Source organism: Danio aesculapii, chromosome 5 (genome assembly GCF_903798145.1).
Source record: "Danio aesculapii chromosome 5, fDanAes4.1, whole genome shotgun sequence".
In the NCBI taxonomy this organism is placed as follows: domain Eukaryota; kingdom Metazoa; phylum Chordata; class Actinopteri; order Cypriniformes; family Danionidae; genus Danio; species Danio aesculapii.
This window is the reverse complement of record NC_079439.1, coordinates 70,228,213-70,252,082: the sequence shown is the minus strand read 5'-3', so window position 1 is coordinate 70,252,082 and position 23,870 is coordinate 70,228,213. Positions and strand designations below refer to the sequence as shown.

Below are 23,870 nucleotides of genomic sequence, written 5' to 3'. Positions count from 1 at the left end.
CTGACAGTGAGCGCCGTCCTTCAGATGAGATGTTAAACAGAGGCCCTGACCTGGTCATTAAAAATCCCATGGCACTTCTCGTGACGAGTACGGGTGTAACCTCTGTGTCTAAATTCCCTCCATTGCCCCTTACCGATCATGGCCTCCCAATCATCCCCATCCACCAAATTGGCTCTATCACTGACTATGTTTACATGGACATCAGTAATCGAATTATTTGCTTTAAGGTGCAAGGTGTTTACATGAGTTGCTTTTTGAGTGTTACTTTTATGAGCCTGTTTAACATGTTATAGCACATACTGTAATTCGATTAACATCATTGCGTCACCGCGCTATCCACATTCCCTCCAGAGTTTCATGTAATTTCGGGTGTTTCATTTTTAATTTGTCGATTTTAACTGCAGTTTGGCACTTTCAATTTCATTCACGAACATTTAATGTACGCCCTCTGTGACAAACGAGATATTGGATGCAAATATGAACTGCTGGAAGAGTGTAGTTTTAATGGAAGTTCATACCGTAAATCTAATCTAATCTAAAATATTAGATTAGATTAGATTCAATTTATTGTCATCACACATGTACAAGTACAAGGCAACGAAATGCAGGTATGATATGAGATAAAACTCTCCGCATTTCACGATGCATGTGTCTGTGGTCTTCACTGACTGGGTAGGTGAAAAGAGTGTCAAACAGCCGTGCTCGCATGTGTGTGTGGACTATCCTAAGGTGTTTACATGTCTGTACTGCGCTTCAATAATGCGATTAAAGTCAGCGTACTCCACACATCTTAATTCGATATCTCTTTAGTTTGATTATGACCTTAATCTGATTAAAATAATCAAAAATCGCTGTTTACATGGTAGACTTTTAATTAGAGTATCGTCTTAATCGCATTAAAATCGAATAACTGGTGTCCATGTAAACGTACTCACTGTCTCTCCACTCCACCAATAGCTGGTGTGTGGTGAGCGCACTGGTGACGTCCTGTGGCTGCCATCGCATCATCCAAGTGGATGCTGCACACTGGCGGTGGTATGAAGAGATACCCCCCCCCCTTATGGTGTATGGCCATACATGAGAAAATGCGCTATATAAATACACATTACTTTACACAAGTGCACACAATATCAATATTGTTCATGTTCATTATCACGATATATTGAATTATTGAATGTTTTCTCACTTTCAATTAACCAAAACTCTTTCTAAAAAGCAGAGATTGTGACCTTGATGAAAGGCGGTCAGGCTATAAAGCAGATGCTGCAGAAACGGTGAGTGATGAATTCTTCACATTAATCATGGCTTTACTCCTCGTTCCCCTCCTGTCTGCTGCTAGCGTCAGGTCCGGTCTAATCTCTGTGTGTATCAGAATACATTTCTAAGGAGGGATTATCGTTTTCTGGCAGATGGAGGAATGGGGGGGCTGAGAGGGAGACAGACACAAGACGACATGGGTGAAATTGTTGTGATGTACAATATAAATCTAGACAATTGCTGGTGAAGCTGCTTTGCAAATAGACCTTGCTACAAACTACCCATAATATCAAGACTTTCGAAATGTCAGTATTGTTGGGCAATCAGCTCACCATAGGGCAACTTAAAGGGGCAGTTCACTCAAAAATGAAAATTCATTTACTCGCTTCTTTACTTGTTTCAAATCTTTGTGTTTCTTTCTTCTGCTGAACCCAAAAGAAGATAGTTTGAAAAATGTTGGAAACCTGTAACCATTGACTTCTATAGTAGTAGTTTTTCCTACAATGGAAGTTAATGTTTTTTTAGCTGTCTTCAAAATATTGTATAGTGTGTAGGTACATTGTGTCCACAGTGATACTGGAGTGATATAAACACAATAAGTCTCTCTATTTAAATTTCCTGACGTTGAAAAAGGATCCAAATCCAACGTGACGTACGAGTGCAGTTTTCCCACCCACGGATTTGATTGACAGCCGCGTATTAACATGTCTCCGTAATAACGCATGTAATCAACAAGACAGGATGTGCGCAAATCAACTGGGATTAAAAGATCTGTTCAGTGCTCTGTGATCATCAGTCATCATTAAATATGATCAAGAATGAGTTTTACAAGTTTAACATGTGTTAATTTATTAATTAAGCATTTATTAATCATAATTGAACATTTAGTAATGCATTATTAACATCCAAGTCCATGCTTGTTAACATTAGTTAATGCACCATGAGTTAACATGAACTAACAATGAACAACTGTATTTTCATTAACTAACATTAACTAACATGAACAATACTGTGGTAAATGTATTGTTCATTGTTTGTTCATGTTAGTAAATGCATTAATTAATGTGTGACCAAAAAAGCTTGTATGTAAAAAGCCACTTTGTCCAAAATTTTATTCATGATATTTTATGCTGTCATTAAAATTCATGGAGGCCATACAAACTAGATAAAGTAGTTTTTGTGTGGGGTATACTCATTATTGCATCACTCTAATTTAAGTAAAGCTAAAAAAAAATCGTAATCTAAGTTATTTTGTTAACCTTACTTTTATGTTATAAGTGAAAAAGATATTTTAGATACCAGATATAGTAAACTTAGTCTTGTCAACATTTTGGAAAACTGTCTGTTTTCATTGAGATATTGTTTAAAATGTTGCTTTCAACGGGGGTGTACTCATTTATGCTGAAAGCATATAAAAAAATTATAAATAAATAAATAAATAAATAAATAACATATATATATATATATATATATATATATATATATATATATATATATATATATATATATATATATATATATATATATATATATATGTTATTTATTTATTTATTTAAATTTTTTTAACTCATATTTAACTCAATATTGTAATTCATTCTGTCTAATGTTAGTTATCTGTGCTGCTTTTCTATTGGAATTTTCATTCCAAAATGGCCGCCACGTGACACTAGCGGCATCTAGTGGCTGTTTCCCAAACAGCAACAGAGTGTCGCCTCTTGGTGATTCTATGCTCTTTGCCTCCATGCAACAGCCAAGAAAAAGGTCTGTACACAAGCAATAATAACTGTTGACATCTGATCACCAACACACAATATAAATGCACAATACATTGCAAATGATTAGTTGCATTAAGGCAGAGCTCAAACAAACATCTGGGGAGCGCAGTGCAGCAATAATATCAATAATACGTGAATTAACATTAAAGCTGAATCATATATTCTCAGATCAATTCCAAAGTGCCTTCCAGAGGAAAACCAATAATCGCCAAGATCTGATCCAAGTAATCAGAGAAAGCATTTTCCCCTGACAGCTGTCATGCTGAGCTTTGATTACATTTCTCTGATGTTTAATTGACTGTGTGTTGGTGGCTTTTGAACAACTGAGCTGCTTTCTTAAAGGGATAGTTCACATACGCGATAGCTAATTTCAGATAGCTTTGTAGGAGGACTGAAAGAATCTTTTTTTTTCTTCAATATTGCCTTGTGCTTTGCACTCTTAATACAAATCTTGTTATTACTTAAACAAATACATAATGTGCATACTAGGCATGGGCCAGTAGAAGATTCAGACTGTATGATAACCTTGGATAAAATATCACGGTATTGCGATTACTGCTGTCAAATATATTCTTTTTAAATGTCTGGGTAAAAAACAAAAACTTTTTCCTTTTTGAAAGCAATGGATTTTATTTAGTGAAATATTTAAAATATTTTGGAGCAGTAAACATGTCAGGCTAAATAATTCAAATGAATTCATTCTGCTGTCTTCATTAGTTTCAAAAACACTGATTTCTTTACAATTTAAAATTGGCATCTATGGATGGAGATACTGTTTTCCTAAAAAAAATTAAAAGTAAATTCAAAGAATCTTACACATACCTTAGGAACGATATTACAGAAAATTTTAGCAGTTTCAAAACCTTGGCTTTTCCAAACCGCAGTATACCTTGAAACGGTTATCGTCCCATGCCTAAACATGAATGCATTAATAAACTAACATGAACTATATATTTTAACTTGGATTTTAAAGGGCACCTATGGTAAAAAATCTACTTTTCAAGCTGTTTGGACAGACATATGTGCATGTATGGTGTATAGACCGTCATATTGGGGTGATATAAACACACCCAGTGCTTTTTTTTCAATTTAACAATATAAAAAACGGTGGACCAATTGGAGCGGGTTTCAGACCGACCGCAACTTTACGTAGGAGTGCGCTCCCCCGCCCACCAATATTGATTGACAGGCGCGTCATTATATCCTCAGTTTGTTGAATCACGTCCGCCATTTTCAGCGTGATTCGAAGCGATATCCCTAAAGGAACACCCACTCTATTTTTAGATGCAAGGCTCATTGGGCTCAACACAAGATCAATATTCTCCACATTATCGCTCTAATCGGAATTATTGGTTGTATCTTTAGGTAGGTTTGCAAACATGTGTACTTCTCATTGAGTCTACCTTATACTTCAGCCGTTTGCATTTCTCGCGATCCCAGAAGCTCCCTGTGATCTTAACTAGCATGCGTTTTAGAATTCTAAACATCGGTTTCTATCAGGGTTCACTCAAGTCGACGGCTGGGCGCCACGGACCGCTGCAGAAACCTATGTTTAGAATTCAAAAATGCGTGGCGCGACGATTTGGGACACTTCATGTTTCTGCCGCGCCACAGAGAGTGTCTGGTGTGCCATGTCACGGCTTCGAGCGGCGCATCCGGTGCCTCAGTCAAAGTTAATTCAGTGTGCGTGGTTATTAGTCTCTGTGTACAAGCTCGGCACTTGAAACTAGCACACAGTTTGCTGTAAAACTGTACAAAGACACAAATGATTTTGTACTCTCTGCTTGGTCTTGGTCCGAGTCGTACATGTACGACTGATTGCTGAACCTCTCACTCCTGCTCCTTCTCGCAGTCTGCCTGTCAGACTCTGTTGCAAACACAGAGCGGGTGAGCTCATGCCCCCGCCCCCTTGTTACGTTGACAGGAAGCCGAAACTAATTTACATGTGAAGCAACACACCCCTAAATCAGCAAGCTGTGGACACGCCCCCAACATGACACTTTTTAACACATTATAATTAAAAAAAAATCTGAATTGTGTTTTAAACTGAACCTAAACTGGCATACTCAGAACAACCATAATATTAATATTACATCATAAAAAAGAGGTAAACTATGTGCCCTTTAAAGTAATTATTACTGTTTTATATTTTAAATAAGTAGTTTTTTTATCAAATCTAATGTAATCAATTACACAATGTACCGATTATTGGTGCTAGTGAAGTTTTACGAGTAAGTCGTTGAGACAATTATTGATTTGATTCATTCAAAATAATGATTCATTCAGGAATTAATCAAATGGTTGTCTATGAATCACAAGTTCACTTAATTTGCTCAAAATGCGGATTCATTCAGAAATGAAACACACTCCATGTGTTGATCTACTTCTCTCTGTTTACAGAAATAAAGTGATAAGTGATATACAGAAAAATTCATCCCATCGGGTTATTTAGATATAAAACTAAGGTGGATTTATGAGCTACTCTTCAGTTGTATTTTATTGTATTTTTATTAACGGAAGCGCTCACCCAAAAGTGAAAAGTGAAGTTCTGTCATCCTTTACTTACCCTCCAATATAACTGGTAGCCATTGACTTCTATAGAATGAAAAATAAAAACCACTATGAAACTTCTATGCATGAAAGAAACTCAAAAGGATTTGGAACCACTTATTGATGAGTATGACTGAGTCAAATATCTCAATAACAAATGTTCAGAAATATCAGTAAACGTTACTAATGTCACTTTTTTGTTTAAATAGTTAATTCTGAAAAATTTATTTAACAATTTCCCACTCGACACAAGTCAATTTTCTCATTCTCATTGACACACACACTTGTACAGCAATCTTTATGGGGACTTCCCATAGACGCAATGACTTTTATACTGTAGAGACTGTATATTCTATCTTCCTACCCCTAAACCCAATCCTTACAGGAAACAATCGGCATTTTAACATCTTCAAAATGCTTCGTTCTGTGTGATTTATGAGCCATTTTCCTTATGGGGAGCAAAAAAATGTCTCAGCAAGGTCAGAATTTAGTGGTATTGCTATGCTGTCGGGACATTTGGTCGACACAATGTAAGGAAATCAAGATACAAACACACACACACACACACACCGCCGTCACTCAATTAAAAAGGGTGGTAAAGGTGGAGTTTGAAAGAGCCTCCACTCAGCTATAAATATGAGTGAGTGATGCTCACAGTGTGCTGAGTCATGAGTCTGCAGCCCAGCACAGGCTCCCACAGGACCCCTAACACACTGACAGAAAACTGCACTCCAACACTGATATATACACCCTGCGCACCATTAACAAAATATGACTGATCTGTCTGTCTATCTATCTATCTATCTATCTATCTATCTATCTATCTATCTATCTATCTATCTATCTATCTATCTATCTATCTATCTATCTATCTATCTATCTATCTATCTATCTATCTATCTATCTATCTATCTATCTACCTGTCTGTCTGTCTGTCTATCTATCTGTCAATCTATCTGTCAATCTATCTATCCATCCATCCATCCATCCATCCATCCATCCATCCATCCATCCATCCATCCATCCATCCATCTATCTATCTATCTATCTATCTATCTATCTATCTATCTATCTATCTATCTATCTATCTATCTATCTATCTATCTATCTATCTATCTGTCTGTCTATCTATCTGTCAATGTATCTATCTATCTATCTATCTATCTATCTATCTATCTATCTATCTATCTATCTATCTATCTATCTATCTATCTATCTATCTATCTATCTATCTGTCTATCTGTCTGTCTGTCTGTATGTCTGTCTGTCTATCTATCTGTCAATTTATCTATCTATCTATCTATCTATCTATCTATCTATCTATCTATCTATCTATCTATCTATCTATCTATCTATCTGTCTATCTGTCTGTCTGTCTGTCTGTCTGTCTATCTATCTATCTGTCTGTCTATCTATCTATCTATCTATCTATCTATCTATCTATCTATCTATCTATCTATCTATCTATCTATCTATCTATCTATCTATCTATCTATCTATCTATCTGTCTATCTGTCTATCTGTCTGTATGTCTGTCTGTCTATCTGTCAATTTATCTATCTATCTATCTATCTATCTATCTATCTATCTATCTATCTATCTATCTATCTATCTATCTATCTATCTATCTATCTATCTATCTATCTATCTATCTATCTATCTATCTATCTATCTATCTGTCTGTCTGTCTGTCTGTCTGTCTGTCTGTCTGTCTATCTGTTAATCTATCTATCCATCCATCCATCCATCCATCCATCTATCTATCTATCTATCCATCCATCCATCCATCCATCTATCTATCTATCTATCTATCTATCTATCTATCTATCTATCTATCTATCTATCTATCTATCTATCTATCTATCTATCTATCTATCTATCTATCTGTCCGTCCGTCCGTCCGTCTGTCTGTCCATCCATCTATCCATCTATCTATCTAATTATCTGTCTGTCTGTCTGTCCATCCATCCATCCTTCTATGATGTATGTGTAAATGGAAGTTCACCTATATGAAACTGCACTAAAAAGACATCAGACGTCTACATGAAGGAAATGATCTTCATAATTAATATTTTATCTGGGGAGATGAGTCAAAAGTGGACACTGTCATCCATAAAACAAATGCCCTTTGTTGTTTAGACAGCTTACTTTCTACTTTGTCCTACTGTAAACTGGTGATGAGGATATCGATTGTTTTCCTCTATTATTACCTAGTCAGCTGTGTGACTCAGAAAGAAAAAAAAACTGCAGACTGGTGGGCGGTCACAGTTGCTTCTGTTTAACATCAGGCTGTATAATGTTTTATGTAATGTTTAGTTTTTGTTTGGCTCTTTTTAATAGTTTTTATATGTGCAAGACTTGTTGTACCTCAACATCAAGTAATTTTGTCTTTAAAAGGACGTCTAATAGACATCCATACATATCAAATATTCGTCTAATAGACATCCAAACATATGAACCATACGTCTAATAGACATCCACACATATCAAATATTCGTCTAATAGACATCTAAACATTTCAAACATACGTCTAATAGACATCCAAACATATCAAACATACATCTAATAGAGATCCAAGCATATCAAACATACGTCTAATAGACATCCAAACATATCAAACATACATCTAATAGACATCCAAACATATCAAATATACGTCTAATAGAGAGCCAAGCATATCAAACATACATCTAATAGACATCCAAACATATCCAACATACATCTAATAGACAACTAAACATATCAAACATACATCTAATAGACATCCAAACATATCCAACATACATCTAACAGACATCCAAACATGTCAACATACGTCTAATAGGCATCCAAACATATCAAACATACGTCTAATAGACATCCAAACATATCAAAAATACATCTAATAGAGATCCAGGCATATCAAACATATGTCTAATAGACATCCAAACATATCAAACATACATCTAATTAACAACTAATCATATCAAACATACGTCTAATAGACATCCAAACATATCAACCATACGTCTAATAGGCATCCAAACATTTCAACCATACGTCTAATAGGCATCCAAACATTTCAACCATACGTCTAATAGGCATCCAAACATACGTCTAATAAACATCCAAACATATCAAAAATACATCTAATAGATATCCAAACATATTCAACATACGTCTAATAGGCATGCAAACATTTCAACCATACGTCTAATAGGCATCCAAACATGTCAAACATACGTCTTATAGACATCCAAACATACGTCTAATAGATATCCAAACATATCAAACATACGTCTAATAAACATCCAAACATATCAACCATACATCTAATAGACATCCAAACATATCAACCATACGTCTAATAGGCATCCAAACATTTCAACCATACGTCTAATAGGCATCCAAACATGTCAAACATACGTCTTATAGACATCCAAACATACGTCTAATAGATATCCAAACATATCAAACATACGTCTAATAAACATCCAAACATACATCTAATAGACATCCAATATCAAACATACGTCTAATAGATATCCAAACATATCAAACATACGTCTAATAGATATCCAAACATATCAAACATACGTCTAATAAACATCCAAACATACATCTAATAGACATCCAATATCAAACATACGTCTAATAGATATCCAAACATATCAACCATACGTCTAATAGGCATCCAAACATATCAAACATACATCTAATAGACATCCAAACATAGAGGTCTTGACTACATTTTGAGCTCAAAAAGACAGAGTCATTAGTTTCTGTCTATTTAAAGACTAGTTTATTTTTAGACTGTTGTTAGGCATCTATTAGCCAGAAATTAGTATTGTTTTCGAAAAGATGTGTTTGGATGACTTTTAGATATCTTTTGAACACACAAAAAAATGCTTACTATGTTACTTTCCAACCCCGCATCACCTTTTTAAAGCTAAGCCAAAAATAAAAGCACTACCACTGTCATTTTTAAGACCAAACATAATACTACCAAAGAAAGCTTTGTGCTGGACTGATTGCTTTTATTGTGTGTGAACATGATACTATTTTTATCCGCAGTACCCATGAAGAGCTTATGAATTGTGTAAAGAAGATGGAACAATACCAGAAATTCCTATCACACAAACTAATATCTGCTGCGAAAATAACACATTTCTGGTGCGTGTACGGAACTATAGTGGGGCAGAATCGCAAATATGAGAAGACAAAACAGACACACTTAAGCATTCCGTCTTATTTATTGTCAAATATTGTGACATCACATCCTGTTTAGGTTTCTTGTAGTTGTCTTGGTCAGTGTTGTATTCGTATTTGAGCTTAACCATACAGGAGTTTATTTGGAAGTGTTCACTTGCATTTCGATCCACTTGCTTGTTTCATAATAAGGCTTGGTTAAAAGCGTTCCCACTTCTTTAAATAAAAAAAATGACAAACCAAATCTGTATAGCGCAAACACAGTGTGAATATAGCATGGCTAGAGCTAAATATGAATATAGCATGGCTAGCATCACTAAAATGCTGAAATTAAATTATAAGTAGGCCTTTCAGTGATGATTGACGACCCAAAACATTAGAGCTGTGGGGAATAATCATTCAAGTATTCAATTCTTTCATTAATTCTGAAATATTCAAAATGTATTATTATTCTTTCTTGAATGGATTCTTAGCTTAGCTTTTAACAGCAGATGGCACTGCATTTTTTTCTAACAGCCGTATTCTGCTTGCCTCCAGTTCCTTACAAACAGCACTTGAACCTAACATAATCATTAATAAAGTTATGAAATGTTAAAAGGAATTACAAGTTCATAGTGAGCTGTGTTTACTCATGAAAACCAACTTACATGATGTACATGAATGCACAAGTGCTCTTCCTCATAAACATTTGAGTGTACAGTACTAGCCAAGCCTAAACTAGCCTAGAGCACCATCTGCTGTAAAAAAAACTAGCCTTGAGCACTGTCCGCTGTTAAAAATTAGCCTAGAGTTCCATCTGCTGTTAAAAACTAGCCTAAACTAGCATAAAGCATCATCTGCTGTTAAAAACTAGCTTAGAATATGACATCTGCTGTTAAAAAAAACTAGCCTAAACCAGCCTAAAACATCGTCTGCTGTTAAAAAAGTAGCCTATAGCACCATCTGCTGTTAAAAACTAGTCTAGAGCGCCATCTGCTCTTAAAAAATTTGCCTAAACTAGTCTATAGCACCGTCTACTGTTAAAAACTAGCTAAGAATACCATCTGCTGCTAAAAACTAGCCTAGATCATCATCTGGAGTTAAACACTAGTCTAGAGCATCTGTTGTTAAAAACTAGCCTAGAAAACCAACTGCTGCTAAAAACTAGCCTTAGCTCGCCGGTGCCATCTGCTGTTAAACACTAGTCTAGAGTGCCATCTGCTGTTAAAAACTAGCCTAGAGTGCCATCTGCTGTTAAAAAACTAGCGTAAATTAGCCTAAAGCAAAAAGTAGCCTGTTAGAAAGTAGCCTAGAACATTGTCTTCTCTTAAAAACTAGCCTATAGCACCATCTGCTGTTAAAAACTAGCCTAGAGCGCCATCTACTACTACAAATTAGCCTAAACTAGTGTATAGAACCATCTGCTGTTAATAACTAGCCTAGAGCACCATCTGCTGTAAAAAAAACTAGCCTAGAGCACCATCTGCTGTAAAAAAACTAGCCTAGAGCACCATCTGCTGTAAAAAGTAGCCTAGAGCGCCATCTACAGTTAAAAACTAGCCTAGAGCACCATCTGCTGTAAAAAGTAGCCTAGAGCGCCATCTACAGTTAAAAACTAGCCTAGAGCACCATCTGCTGTAAAAAGTAGCCTAGAGCGCCATCTACAGTTAAAAAGTAGCCTAAAACACCATCTGCTGTTAAAAACGAGCCCAGAGCGGCATCTGCTGTTAAAAAGTAGCCTAGATCGCCATCTGCTGTTAAAATCCTGCCCAGAGTGCAATTTGCTGTTAAAAAACTAGCCTAGAGCACTTTCTACTGTTAAATACTAGCATAGAGCAGTGTCTGCTGTTAAAAACTAGCCTAGAGCGCTGTCTGCTGCTAAAAAAAACTAGCCTTCAGTGACATTTCTTGTTAAAAACTAGCCTATAGTGGAATCTGCTGTTAAAATCTAGCCTTTTGAAAATTTCAGAATTAACACAGAACTGATTTGTCGAATGATTTTTCGCCACAGCTCTACAAAACATAAAAAAATAAATGCTACAATGCAGTATAGGCAGAAAACTATGTAAAATAAAGAGTATATGACTGAATTTGTAGGTTACAATGAAACTAAAGACACACCAGGGTAAAGCCAAATTTAATTTCACCTTTAAAAGGAATGTATTCAGACAACAGCATACAAAATGAAATGTTTACTTAATGTAGATGTGTGCTTTGTTCTCCAAGTAAAAACGATCCGGTCAATGACATCAATAATTAATTATTCAGTCTATCTATCCTTCCCATTCATCTATCTAGATGATATAATAATGTAGTATTTAAGCTACAGTACATGTTATTGAGCAGTCCGTGAGCTGCAGTAAGCATTATCTGCATAAGAATTGATGATGGCGATGCTGAGCTCAGCACTGAGAGTCCTGGAGCTGTCTATTTCAGTGGCATTGAAGCAGATCAGGTCATGATAAAATGCAGAAACAACATCTCCATCCATAAAGACTAATGTGAAGCTAACTGCAATGTAAATAACCAGGTCGAAAGGTTCAAAATCTGGCAATTATCAGAACACCAGGGACTTCAATTGCAATTTCGTAGACATTTTCATTAGAGCCACTCTTTCTGTCAATGATTTGTTAATTTGTTATGTTATGCGTTTCACATTTTCAGCTTCCTGTAGTGAGTAATAAACTATTTGAGCACGAAAAGATCAGTATCAGTAAGAACTCTTTCCAAATCCCTCATTCAGCTCCTGGGTTTTCATATCAATATCCCACCCAATATTTCCCACCCAAGAAGACAAGACCAACTGTTGAGTCCTATTGTTAGTGTGTTTTTGTCTGATTCACAGATCTGATATACTGAAACAAATGATTTGTTCCCAGACTGTTTACATTCAAAGATATATCCCTGCTGAAAAAAAAACAGCTTAAACCAGCCTAAAATGGTTGGCTGGTTTTAACTGGTTGACCAGACTGGTTTTAGAGGGGTTTTGGCAATTTCCAGGCTGGTCTTAGCTGGTCAGGCTGGAAAATGACCAGCTAAAACCAGCTAAAACCACCTTGACCAGCCTGGTTTAAGCTGGTCAAGCTGGTTTTAGCTGGTCATCTTCCAGCCTGACCAGCTAAGACCGGGCTGAAAATAGCTGAAAACCAGCCTGGAAATGGGCAAAACCCCTCTAAAACCAGGCTGGTCAACCAGCTAAAACCAGCTAACCAGCCTAGGTTGGTTTAAGCTGTTTTTTTTCAGCAGGTTTAACCAGCATTATGTGAACTGGGGCTGGATTAGCTGGCTAGCCAGTTAGCTTTCAGTTTAGTTGCACCAATTTGGGGTTTTAGGTAACATGAAGGGAGCTCATCTTTAATCACTCTGATTAAACTGAGCTGAGCTAACTTTGTGGTACCTAAAACACAGAATTGATGCATCTAAGCTGAAACTTAACTGGCTATCCAGGTAATCTGGCTTCTTGATACAGGCCCCTGGTTTGTTTTGACATAGTTTGTATTATACATAACCAGGCTCATTAGAAAAAGTGCCTCAGGCTACATTTTTGTATATACATTGTAAATACATTGCTCTGGGTACGTTTACTTGCACATTTCAGATGACAAATTCACTAGAGGGCGCCATCTTTGTTGTTTGTTTCATATACATATCCTTACAGGAGAAAGCGGTGCTTGTCGTAAAGATCACCTAGCGAAGATTTTAATATTTCCCACCCAAGAAGACAAGACCAACTGTTGAGTTCTATTGTTAGTGTGTTTTATTCTGATTCACAGATCTATTACACTAAAATAAACAAATGCCTCAGGCTACATTTTTGCAAAGCATCAAATACATTGCTTTGCGTACGTTTACTTGCACATTTAAGAGGACAAATTCACTTCATTACAGATGACAAATTCACTACAATGGGTGCCATCTACATTTGTGCAAATCTGAGCGTCCATTGAAATCAGTTTCACCCACACACACACACAAAAGAGCATTTACAGCATATTAAATGATCTGTGAGGTATTAAGAGTTATATGTTATGCTGTTTAGAAACATTTACGTAGCTGTTCTCATGTCATCATCAGTGTCTCAATGTATAGCAAGCCAAAGTCCTTACTAGCGCCCAAAATCAAGTTACATTACCTACTGATTCAAGACATTGGGAGCTAGGGAGTTATCTTTTGCTTTATGTTTTATGTGTTCAAGAATCAGTCTATCAGAAATTCATCAAAACAGCAGCTTATTTATTGCACTAAATTGTAAAAAGATGTCATTATCATTAATGAAAAACATATGGTCCTTTTGCATACCACATACTTTCAACTGCACTGTACAAATATCTGTAAATGATCAGTTTCCATATTTTGTTGTTCATATTGTGTGTTTTCTGTTTATTTACGGTTGTCAATTGCATTATGGGATGTTTATCTCTGCTCTGTCCACTTTTGATGTAGAAAATTCAGCTCTACAGTTTAACAAAGTGACTTTTATTGACATTTAAGTAGTCTGAAATAATATAATGTATCAGAAATACTAATATATAGAGAAATAAGTCCTTAAAATAACAGAAAACATGCTGGCAGTTTATTACAAGGTTTCTGTAGCGCAATATGCAACACCAACCCAGACGATTTAGCACTTTACACTATTAAAAATGTTAATAAAAGTCAATTTTTTTAATTTTTCAAGGTTAAAAGTTGTTGAAAGACAGATTGAGATCCCATAATACAATTCAAAAGCATAAATAAACAGGAGGAAATAAAAACAGGGATCACAAAATAAGGAAAACTGCTAATTTATGGATATATAAATGTATATACAGGGTGGTAAAAAAAACAAAAATACCTGCAAAAATATAAAAACACCTGCTGCTATTTTCCCTCATCTTTCACTACACCTTTGCAAAAGCTTTCTCAGAATAAAACCTGTGGAATATTGCATATACAGCAATATATAGAGAGAGTCAATATATTTAAAGTCAACATAAGACTTCATACATCATTTACAAAGCTTAAGTTTAATAAGGTTAAATGCTAGTTTACAAATGTCAAAAATGAAATGTGATTCACAGTTCTGTGAGAAGCCACCTGGCTAGAAGTAGAACCAACAAATGCAATCCAAAAAACCCTATAAATAACATGGCGAGTTACATGTTATGTTGTTTAGAAACTGTATTTATGTAGGTGTTCTCATGTCATCATCTGTGTCCCAATGTACAGTGAGCCAAGGTCCTTACTAGCGCCCAAAATTATGTTACATTACTTACTGATTCATGACATTGGGAGCTAGGGAGCAGATTGAGACGCATCCATTATCCTTGCTTCATGTTTCATGAGAATCAGAGAATCAGAAATTCATCAAAACAGCAATACCTTTAATTGTAAAAAGATGTCATTTTCATTAATGGCAAACGTATGGTTCTTTTGCGTTCACCTGCACTGTAAAAATATGTGTTCATTATCAGGTTCCATATTATGTTGTTCATATTTTGTGTGTTTTCTGTTTTTTTTATGGTTGTGAGTTGCATTATGGGATGTTGATCTCTGCTCTGTTGAATTTTGATGTTGAAAATTCAACTCTACAGTTTAACAAAGTGACTTTAATTGACATTTTAGTAGTTTGAAACAATATAATGTATAAGAAATAATAAAATATAGAGAAATATATCTGTAAAAGAACAGAAAATGTGCTGGCAGTTTATTACAAGTAGTGTAATATAGTACACCAACCCCAACACAATCTCACGACAATTCGTAACATTTTGATTTAGTGGCTAATTCGTATGAATTCGTACGATCTAATTCGTACAATTTAGTACAATTTGCTCATCCGCCAATGACGGTTTGGTTTAGGGGTGGGGTTAGGTGCCATGCCTCCTTTTTAAAATCGTACAATTTCGTATGAATTAACTCGTACGAATTCGTACGAATTAGCCACTAAGCTGACAAAATGTAAAATACTTACGTTTTCTAGTGAGATCAGGCTGCCAACCCAGACCTAGCACTTTACACTATTAAAGCTGTTAATAAAAGTCACTTTCTGAACTTAGAAGGCAGATTAAGGTCCCATAATGCAATTCAAAAGCATAAATAAACGAGGGGATATAAAAACATTAATCACATAATACGGAAAACTGCATTTTGGATATATATATATATACACAGCAGGGGTGTCAAACGTATGGCCCTGCAAACGAGTTTAATCCGGCCTGCGAAATGATTTTCTAAAGTATAAAAACGAATTTTTCAATTGAAGAAACTGCGGTTCCAATAGTTGCAAACTGTTAATTTCATCCGATCCAGAAGCCTGAATCAGTGACAGTTTGACAGCCTTCTCAGAAAGACCACATCTATGCACTGCCATACCACACTGAGGTGCTCACGAGAAAACGTAACTATTTTACGTTTTGTCCGTTTAGTGGCTAATTCACGAGTTCAGTCATATGAAAATGTAAGATATAAAAAATGAGGTGTGGCACCCAACCACACCCTTAAACCCAACCGTCATTGGTGGATAAGCAAACCGTACAAATGAAAAATTGTACAAATGAAATCGTATGAATTAGCCACTAAATCAAAAAGTTACGAATTGCTGTAGGATCATCTTGTCCACAGGCTCCAGCTTAATGTTTTATGTTGATCGTATTAAAACAAAGAAAAAAATCTGAAGTTGTTGTTTTTAAGTTTTATAAACCATGCTTTTACTAGTCTGGCCCATTTGGGAATAGGTTTTCCTCCATGTGGCCTCTGAGCTGAAAATGACTTTGACACCCCTGATATACAGTGTGGTAAAAAACAAACCAAAATACCTGCTGCAATTTTCTCTCATCTTTCACTACAACTATATATACAGTATATAGAGTCAACATCCGGCTTCATACATAATTTACAATGCTTAAGTTCTATAAAGTTAAATGCTGGTTGGCAAATGTCAAAAATGAAATGTGATCTACAGTTCTGCGAGAAGCCAGCTGGCTAGAAGGCTAGTTCATAAGCAGAAGCAACAAATGCAATCCAAAAAACCCTATAAATAACATGGCGAGCATTTATATTTCAACACACATTTGTTGTTCTGAAGTATTCAATTAAGATATTAAAGCAAAACATGCATATTTATAGTAGACATGAAATCCATCATGACGCGTTCATTTTTTTTGTGTGCAATGATATATGTTTCACATGTTTGTGCATTGTAAATGTTGCAATTGTGGGTTGAAGAATTAAAGACGTTTTCTGTATAGACAAGACGAGTAAATGGGGAAAATGTCTTGCCCAAGGGAAGCACAAGGCAATAATTCTCCACCACACAGCATATAAATAAGTCTTAAGCAGCATGAAAATAAAAACTGCAGAAAGTGCTGGCTCAGCACAAACCAAAATGAAGATCATAAACAACACAATATCAACAAAATCAACAACAAAATAAATATAAGGCAGTATATGTGTGTATCTGTGTATGAAAACAAGATACATCTGGAATTCATAAAGCATAACATGATAGCAAACCTTGAAGCAATTCTGGATTATAGCAATTTTGACTATACATGCCACTTATGCCCAGACTGTGACATTGTTAATATTAAAAACTTGTTTCTAGACACTATTAATACATCACTTTAACCACATTTATGCAAAAATCATGCCTTCATCCAGTTGAAATGTGCGACTGTATACAAGCACAATTATAGAAAGACAGTAAAGAGGAAAAAGGCCTGAACGTTAAGTATGATAAATGTTCAAATTACTTTAAAACACATCCTCAAAACTGTACATTCTCACAATACGATCCTTTCAAAACCTCTGTATCATTTTGATAGACAAGACACATATTGCATCTCCTTTTAAAGTGCTTGATGCTCTTTAAATTGAGTGTTAAAGTATCCTGCATGGAGCTGCATGGAGATTTGCCTAGCTATATTAAAATGATGCAAGGAACAGAAATATGCGAGCAACCATTCAGCAAGCATGGCAAACACTTTATCCAACCACAATACTGAATGTCTATGTGCTTTTATGTGACTGAAATTCAATAAATAGGGATAGTTCATCCAAAAATGTTAATTCTGTCATTTCTTGTTGCCTTGTTCAAAACCAAGTTGAGAATAAATAAAGATATTCTGATTGCAGGCGCTCGTTGACTTCCATATTATTTTTGTCCTACAATGGGAGTAAATGGTTACAAGTTAGTAACGTTTTTCAAAGTATCTTCTTCTGCGTTCCACTGAAGAAAGAAACTCAAAAAGGTTTAAAACAACATGATTGGGAGTATCTAATCAGTTTATTTTTGGGTGAACTACCCCTTTAAGATACTTTTTTTTAACTAAAGTGGTTTTTCATCGCATACATTTCTTAAATTTTAGCCACTTGGTCTGAATGTTATATATTTGCACCTCATAATAAAGCTAAGCATCAAGCTGACATCCTTAAAGGGATAGATCACCCAAAATAAATGAAGATTTACTCACTATTTACTCTCCCTCGAGTGTTTCCAAATCATTAAGAGGTTATTTTTTTCTGTTGAACACAAAAGCAGCTATTTTAAAGAAATCTGAAAACCTGTAACCATTGACTTCTATTGTACATGGACGTCAATGGCTTTCCATCTTTCTTCAAAATATCTACTTTTGTGTTTAACAGAAGAAACTCATAAAGAAATCAAGTAAAGTGTGAGTAAATAATGACAGAATCTTCATACTAGGGTGAACTATCTCTTTAAATAAGTGCTTTCTGCATTGAACTCATGGAGAGAGAAAAAAAGAGGAGAGAGAGACCTGATCTCCGGCACACAAGCACCTCCTCAGCAAGGTGCTGTAATATGAAACTCTGCAGTGCAAATGCTTTATAAGTGTTGGAGTTAAACAGCAGCAAATCTCCACACGAAAGCGCAACAAACTCCATCACAATAAACATCTTTGACTGAACCAAACCAGTCTAAAAATGCCTCTCAATGAAGAAAAAAAACCTATAACGCTTCATTTCTTTACACACAGGTGTTAAAATAGACTGGTTTTTGCTTTTCTATAAATGAACCACATTATATTCTTAAGCAACACATCACAACGCTCTCTCGGGTCTGCTTAAGCACTGCTTGTTTTGAGCTATAATGCATTACTTATCACCTCTGCTTTCCTTATATATGTACAGTATATTGATATTTTTGGTAACTAGACATTAAGCATTATGAAAAGCACTACATATATTTATATAGTATGTATGTATGTACTATATATATATGTTTTTAATTACTCTCTGCCCTTTTTATATGCTTTTTTCAGCCCCAGATAGTATAATCCGAATAGTAATTTATACTGTAAAATGAAAATTATATTTACAAGTAGCAAAATTTTATTGAATTTAATTAAAATATTCCTGTTTGTGTTATTTTCTATCCATATTATATGATAATCTAAATGAAAATGTATATATTAGCTAAAATATGTAGATGTGTACAATATGTACCCAAGCAAGACTGATAGTGACGCTTAACTCAGCTGTGGGGTTGCCTTTTCTGATCTACTGTATAGTACTGGAGCTACATTACATATCTGCATCTTGTGACTTTTTTTTTCATATCTGATAGGATCCATCAAATAAATGCAGTCTCGGTTATTTAAAATAAATGCATCCAATTTTAAACTAATTGCACTAGTTTTCTCATTTATGAAATGATAACACTCATTGACCAGTGTGCCCATGTGAGTATTATAGCTATTGTAGTATTATCATCCACCTATGTTTGGTTTTTTTTTCAGATGCATAGAATAAATCCAGTTTAAACTATTAAAAATAAATGCATTTATTTGTTTTCATGAAATAATAACACCCATTGACCTGTGTGCCAGTATTATGACAGTATGGACTTGATAAATGCAGTTTTGTCTATTAAAATACATGCTATTTTAAATGCATTGCATATTTTTTAAGACACCCATTAAGCTGTGCGCCATTATTATGACAGTATGCATTTTCAGTCTTTAAAAAGACATGCATGTCATTTTAAATTGATTGCATTGTGTTTTCTACGATTATATCATCTTTAATAACACCCATTGACCTGTGTACTCGTATTATTACAGTATGCACAGAAATAATGCAGATATTTTAAAAAAATATACATGCATGTCATTTTAAATTCACTGCATTGTCTTATTTTATGAACTAAAACACCTATTGACCTGTGTATCAGTATTGCACAGAAATAATGCAGTTCTGGCTATTAACAGGCATGCATTTCATTTGAAATCCACTGCACATTTTTTTCTTTCTACGAAGTAACACACATTGACCCGTGTTGAGCATTACAGCAGACTCTTGTTTTGATCTTGGTGCAGCAGCAGCAGCGGCTCAGCTCACCTGTGCCTGCACGTGTTCACACAGCAGCCGTACACCGCCTTCCCCCTTCCCTCCTCCCGCTTGCCAACTTATCCCTCTTCCCTACCTTGCGCTTTTTCTCCCGCGATCGGCTCCTCTTCTTGGACTTCTCCTCCTCCTTCTCCTTCCTCTCCTGCTCGGCGAGAGCCTCTAAATCCTTGTTTTTGCGCAGATGTTTGGCGGCTTGTGCCATGGTGCCGTTCGCAGCCGGAGAGCGCCGTGCCGGGCAGGGGAGGCTCTGTAGATCCGCTGATGGATGCTGGTGCTCGGCTCATGCAGTCCTGCAGTGTGTTGTGTGCGTGTGTGTGTGTGTGTCCTGCTCTCTGTCTCTTTCCTCCAATGCAGCACTAGTTAGTCAGACAGACCTAAGAGAGGCTTCATTGAGAGGGATTCTGCTGCAGCACTGCGCACCTCTCTCTCTCTCTCTCTCTCTCTCTCTCTCTCTCTCTCTCTCTCTCTCTCTCTCAATTCAATTCAATTCAGTTCAATTCAAACTTGCTTTATTGGGATGATAAATGTTGCATGTATTACCAAAGCATTTGTTATGTTTACATTACCCAGATCATATGAAAACATATAAATAATTAAATATTAATCAAGAATGTATGATTTATATAATGTATAACAATTTAGAATTCTCTCTCAATTCAATCCACTTTATTGGCATAACATAGATGGGAACATACACTCGCCGGCCACTTTATTAGGTACACCTGTATAACTGCTCGTTTACGCAAATTTCTAATCTGCCAATCACATGGCAGCAACTTAATGCATTTAGGCATGTAGACATGATCAAGACGATCTGCTGCAGTTCAAACTGAGCATCAGAATGAGGAAGAAAGGCGATTTAAGTGACTTTGACCGTGGCATGGTTGTTGTAGTATTTCAGAAACTGCTGATCTACTGGGATTTTCACGCACAACCATCTCTAGGGTTTACAGAGAATGGTCCGAAAACAGAAAATATCCAGTGAGCGGCAGTTCTGTGGGTGCAAATGCCTTGTTGATGCCAGAGGAGAATGGCCAGACTGGTTCCAGCTGATAGAAAGGCAACAGTAACTCATAACAACTGAGGTCTGCAGAAGAGCATCGTCACAACGATGCACTTCCAACCTTGAGGCGGATGAGCTACAGCAGCAGAAGACCACACCGGGTGCCACTCCTGTCAGCTCAGAACAGGTAACTGAGGCTACAATTCACACAGGCTCACCAAAATTAGACAATAGAAGATTGGAGAAATGCTGCCTGGTCTGATGATCTCCATTTCTGCTGAGACATTCACATGGTTGGGTCAGAATTTGCCGTCAACAACATGAAAGCATGGATCCATCCTGCACTGTATCAACGGTTCAGGCTGGTGGTGGTGGTGTAGTGGTGTGGGGGATATTTTCTTGGCACACTTTGGGCAGTGGTGCCCTCAGAAACTTTTCTTAGGGGTGGCCAGAAGCGGCCACATCAAATCTTGGGGTGGCACACACAAAAAATATTATTTATTCAGTGTAATGTTATATTTTTGTTTCTGACAATTGAAATAATGTGGTTTTAATTCATTTAATTAATTACTCTTGAAATATCGCAATTTATTCCTAAAAAAATCTATAAATTAAAATTCTATAAAATAAAAAATCTATATTTGTCCTAAATAAATGAAATTAAAGGTTTCTGTCTGATAACAATATTTATAATAATAATAATAATAATATATAATAAAATAGAAAGGAGTATATACAGCATATAAATAAAACAATAATATACATACAGTCGAAGTCAGAATTATTAGCCCCCCTTTGAATTATTTTTTTTTTCTCAAATGACAGAGCAAGGAAATTTTCACAGTATGTCTGATAATATTTTTTCTTCTGGAGAAAGTCTTATTTGTTTTATTTTGGCTAGAATAAAAGCAGTTTAAACTTTTTTAAAATCCATTTTATGGTCAATATTATTAGCCCCTTTAAGCATTAAATTTTTTCAATAGTCTACAGAACAAACCATCGTTAGACAATAACTTGCCTAATTACCCTAACCTGCCTAGTTAACCTAATTAACCTAGTTAAGCCTTTAAATGTCACTTTAAGCTGTATAGAAGTGTCTTGAAGAATCATGGCAAAGATCAAACAAATCAGTTATTAGAGATGAGAAAACTATTATGATTGAAAATGTGTAGAAGAAATCTCTCCGTTAAACAGAAATTGGGGAAAAAAATTAACAGAGGGGCTAATAATTAAGGAGGGCTAATAATTCTGACTTCAACTGTACATATGTTTATATAAAACATAATTTGTTGGGGCGGCATGGTAGCTCAGTGGTTAGCACTGTTGCCTCACAGCAAGAAGGTCGCTGGTTCAGTTCAGAGTGTATGAGTGTTTCCCAGTACTGGGTTGCGGCTGAAAGGTCATCCGCTGCATAAAATATATGCTGGAATATTTGGCGGTTCATTCCGCTGTGGCAAACCTTGATAAATCAGGGACTAAGCCGAAGGAAAATGAATGAATGAATGTCTCTCCCTCTCTTTGTCCAATAATTTCTCGAGTCTTTTTTACGTCGATCTTTCACTCTCTTGACACTCCTCTACTTAAATTCAACCTTGCACCATGTGTTATATTCTTTCTGGTATAAATCTAAACCTGAGAGATAAACATCATTTTAGTGGGATGAATCCATTTTTGGGACCTTCATAAATCAATTCTGACAGCAGCAAACCCATATGGCATTACCAGCAACGCGGGACAACCCAAGAACGGCTTGTTAATACTATAGGTGGTATATATGTCTATTCAGTGGGTTTGAGATAGAGTTTTGGGTGACACTTTAGTTTAGGGACCAATTCTCACTATTAATTTGTGGATTTTTACCTGTATGATTAATATATTTGTCAGTTTATAAAGTAAATATTCTACAAGATCTTATTCTACATCTCTTAAACCCTATAACGAGCATAATAACTGTTAATAGGCAGAAAATTAAGATTTTAAAAGATCTGGTTAATGGTTTGCCAATAGCAATGATTGAACCTTAAAGGGTTCCGATTTTGGCCTTTTTACAAGATGTAAAATAAGTATTTTGTGTCTCCAGAATGTGTCTCTGAAGTTTCAGGTCAAAATACTCCACAGATCATTTATTATACCCTGTTGAAAATGTAAATATTCGGGTCAGAGGGAATTGTAGCTGTTTTTGTAGCCTGTGCCTTTAAATGCAAACGAGCTGGTTCTCCCCGCCCACTCTTGGGACATTTAGTTTCAGAGATGGATAAACAGGGTCAAACATTAGACAGAAAGCAATGACGAAACAGAGACCAACAATCACAAATACCACAGTGAGAGGAATGAGCCACACACAAATGCCACTGCAACATTCACGCTTTTCTACTCATGGCAAATGTGACAGGACGCAACCTGATTTGACCAAGTATGACATGTTCCTGGATTAACATCTTCATTGATCCTGGAACAACATTCCAATCAGCCAATCAGAATTAAGGGATAGATAGATTCCTTTAGATCTATGGTTAGATACTTCTACATGATTGTTATCCAACTATTATTCCCCTCTGATTTGGAGAATAATTTACAGTAATGCTTGGGTTTAGGGGTAGGAAATAGGTACACTGTAAAAAAAAAAAATCCTGGTTGCCTTAATTATTTAAACTGAATCAAATTAACCTTATGAGTCCATTGAACTTATATTATGTAACTGACTTAAAACAGCTTGTGTAACTTATAAAATTAAGTTAGAACATGATTAACTTGGTTTAATAAGCTAC

At 35.7% G+C, this 23,870-nt stretch overlaps 1 protein-coding gene across 1 annotated transcript in view; it reads right to left on the bottom strand.

The window, feature by feature from the left end:
• The window catches only part of ank1a (ankyrin 1, erythrocytic a), a 316,581-nt gene extending 296,195 nt beyond the window's left edge, over window positions 1-20,386 (bottom strand). The window contains exon 1 of the mRNA XM_056457171.1: window positions 20,176-20,386. Coding sequence (XP_056313146.1) covers window positions 20,176-20,301 — 126 coding nt within the window. The 5' untranslated portion in view covers window positions 20,302-20,386. The remainder of the gene's footprint in view (window positions 1-20,175) is intronic.
• Between the last annotated feature and the right edge of the window lie 3,484 nt (window positions 20,387-23,870).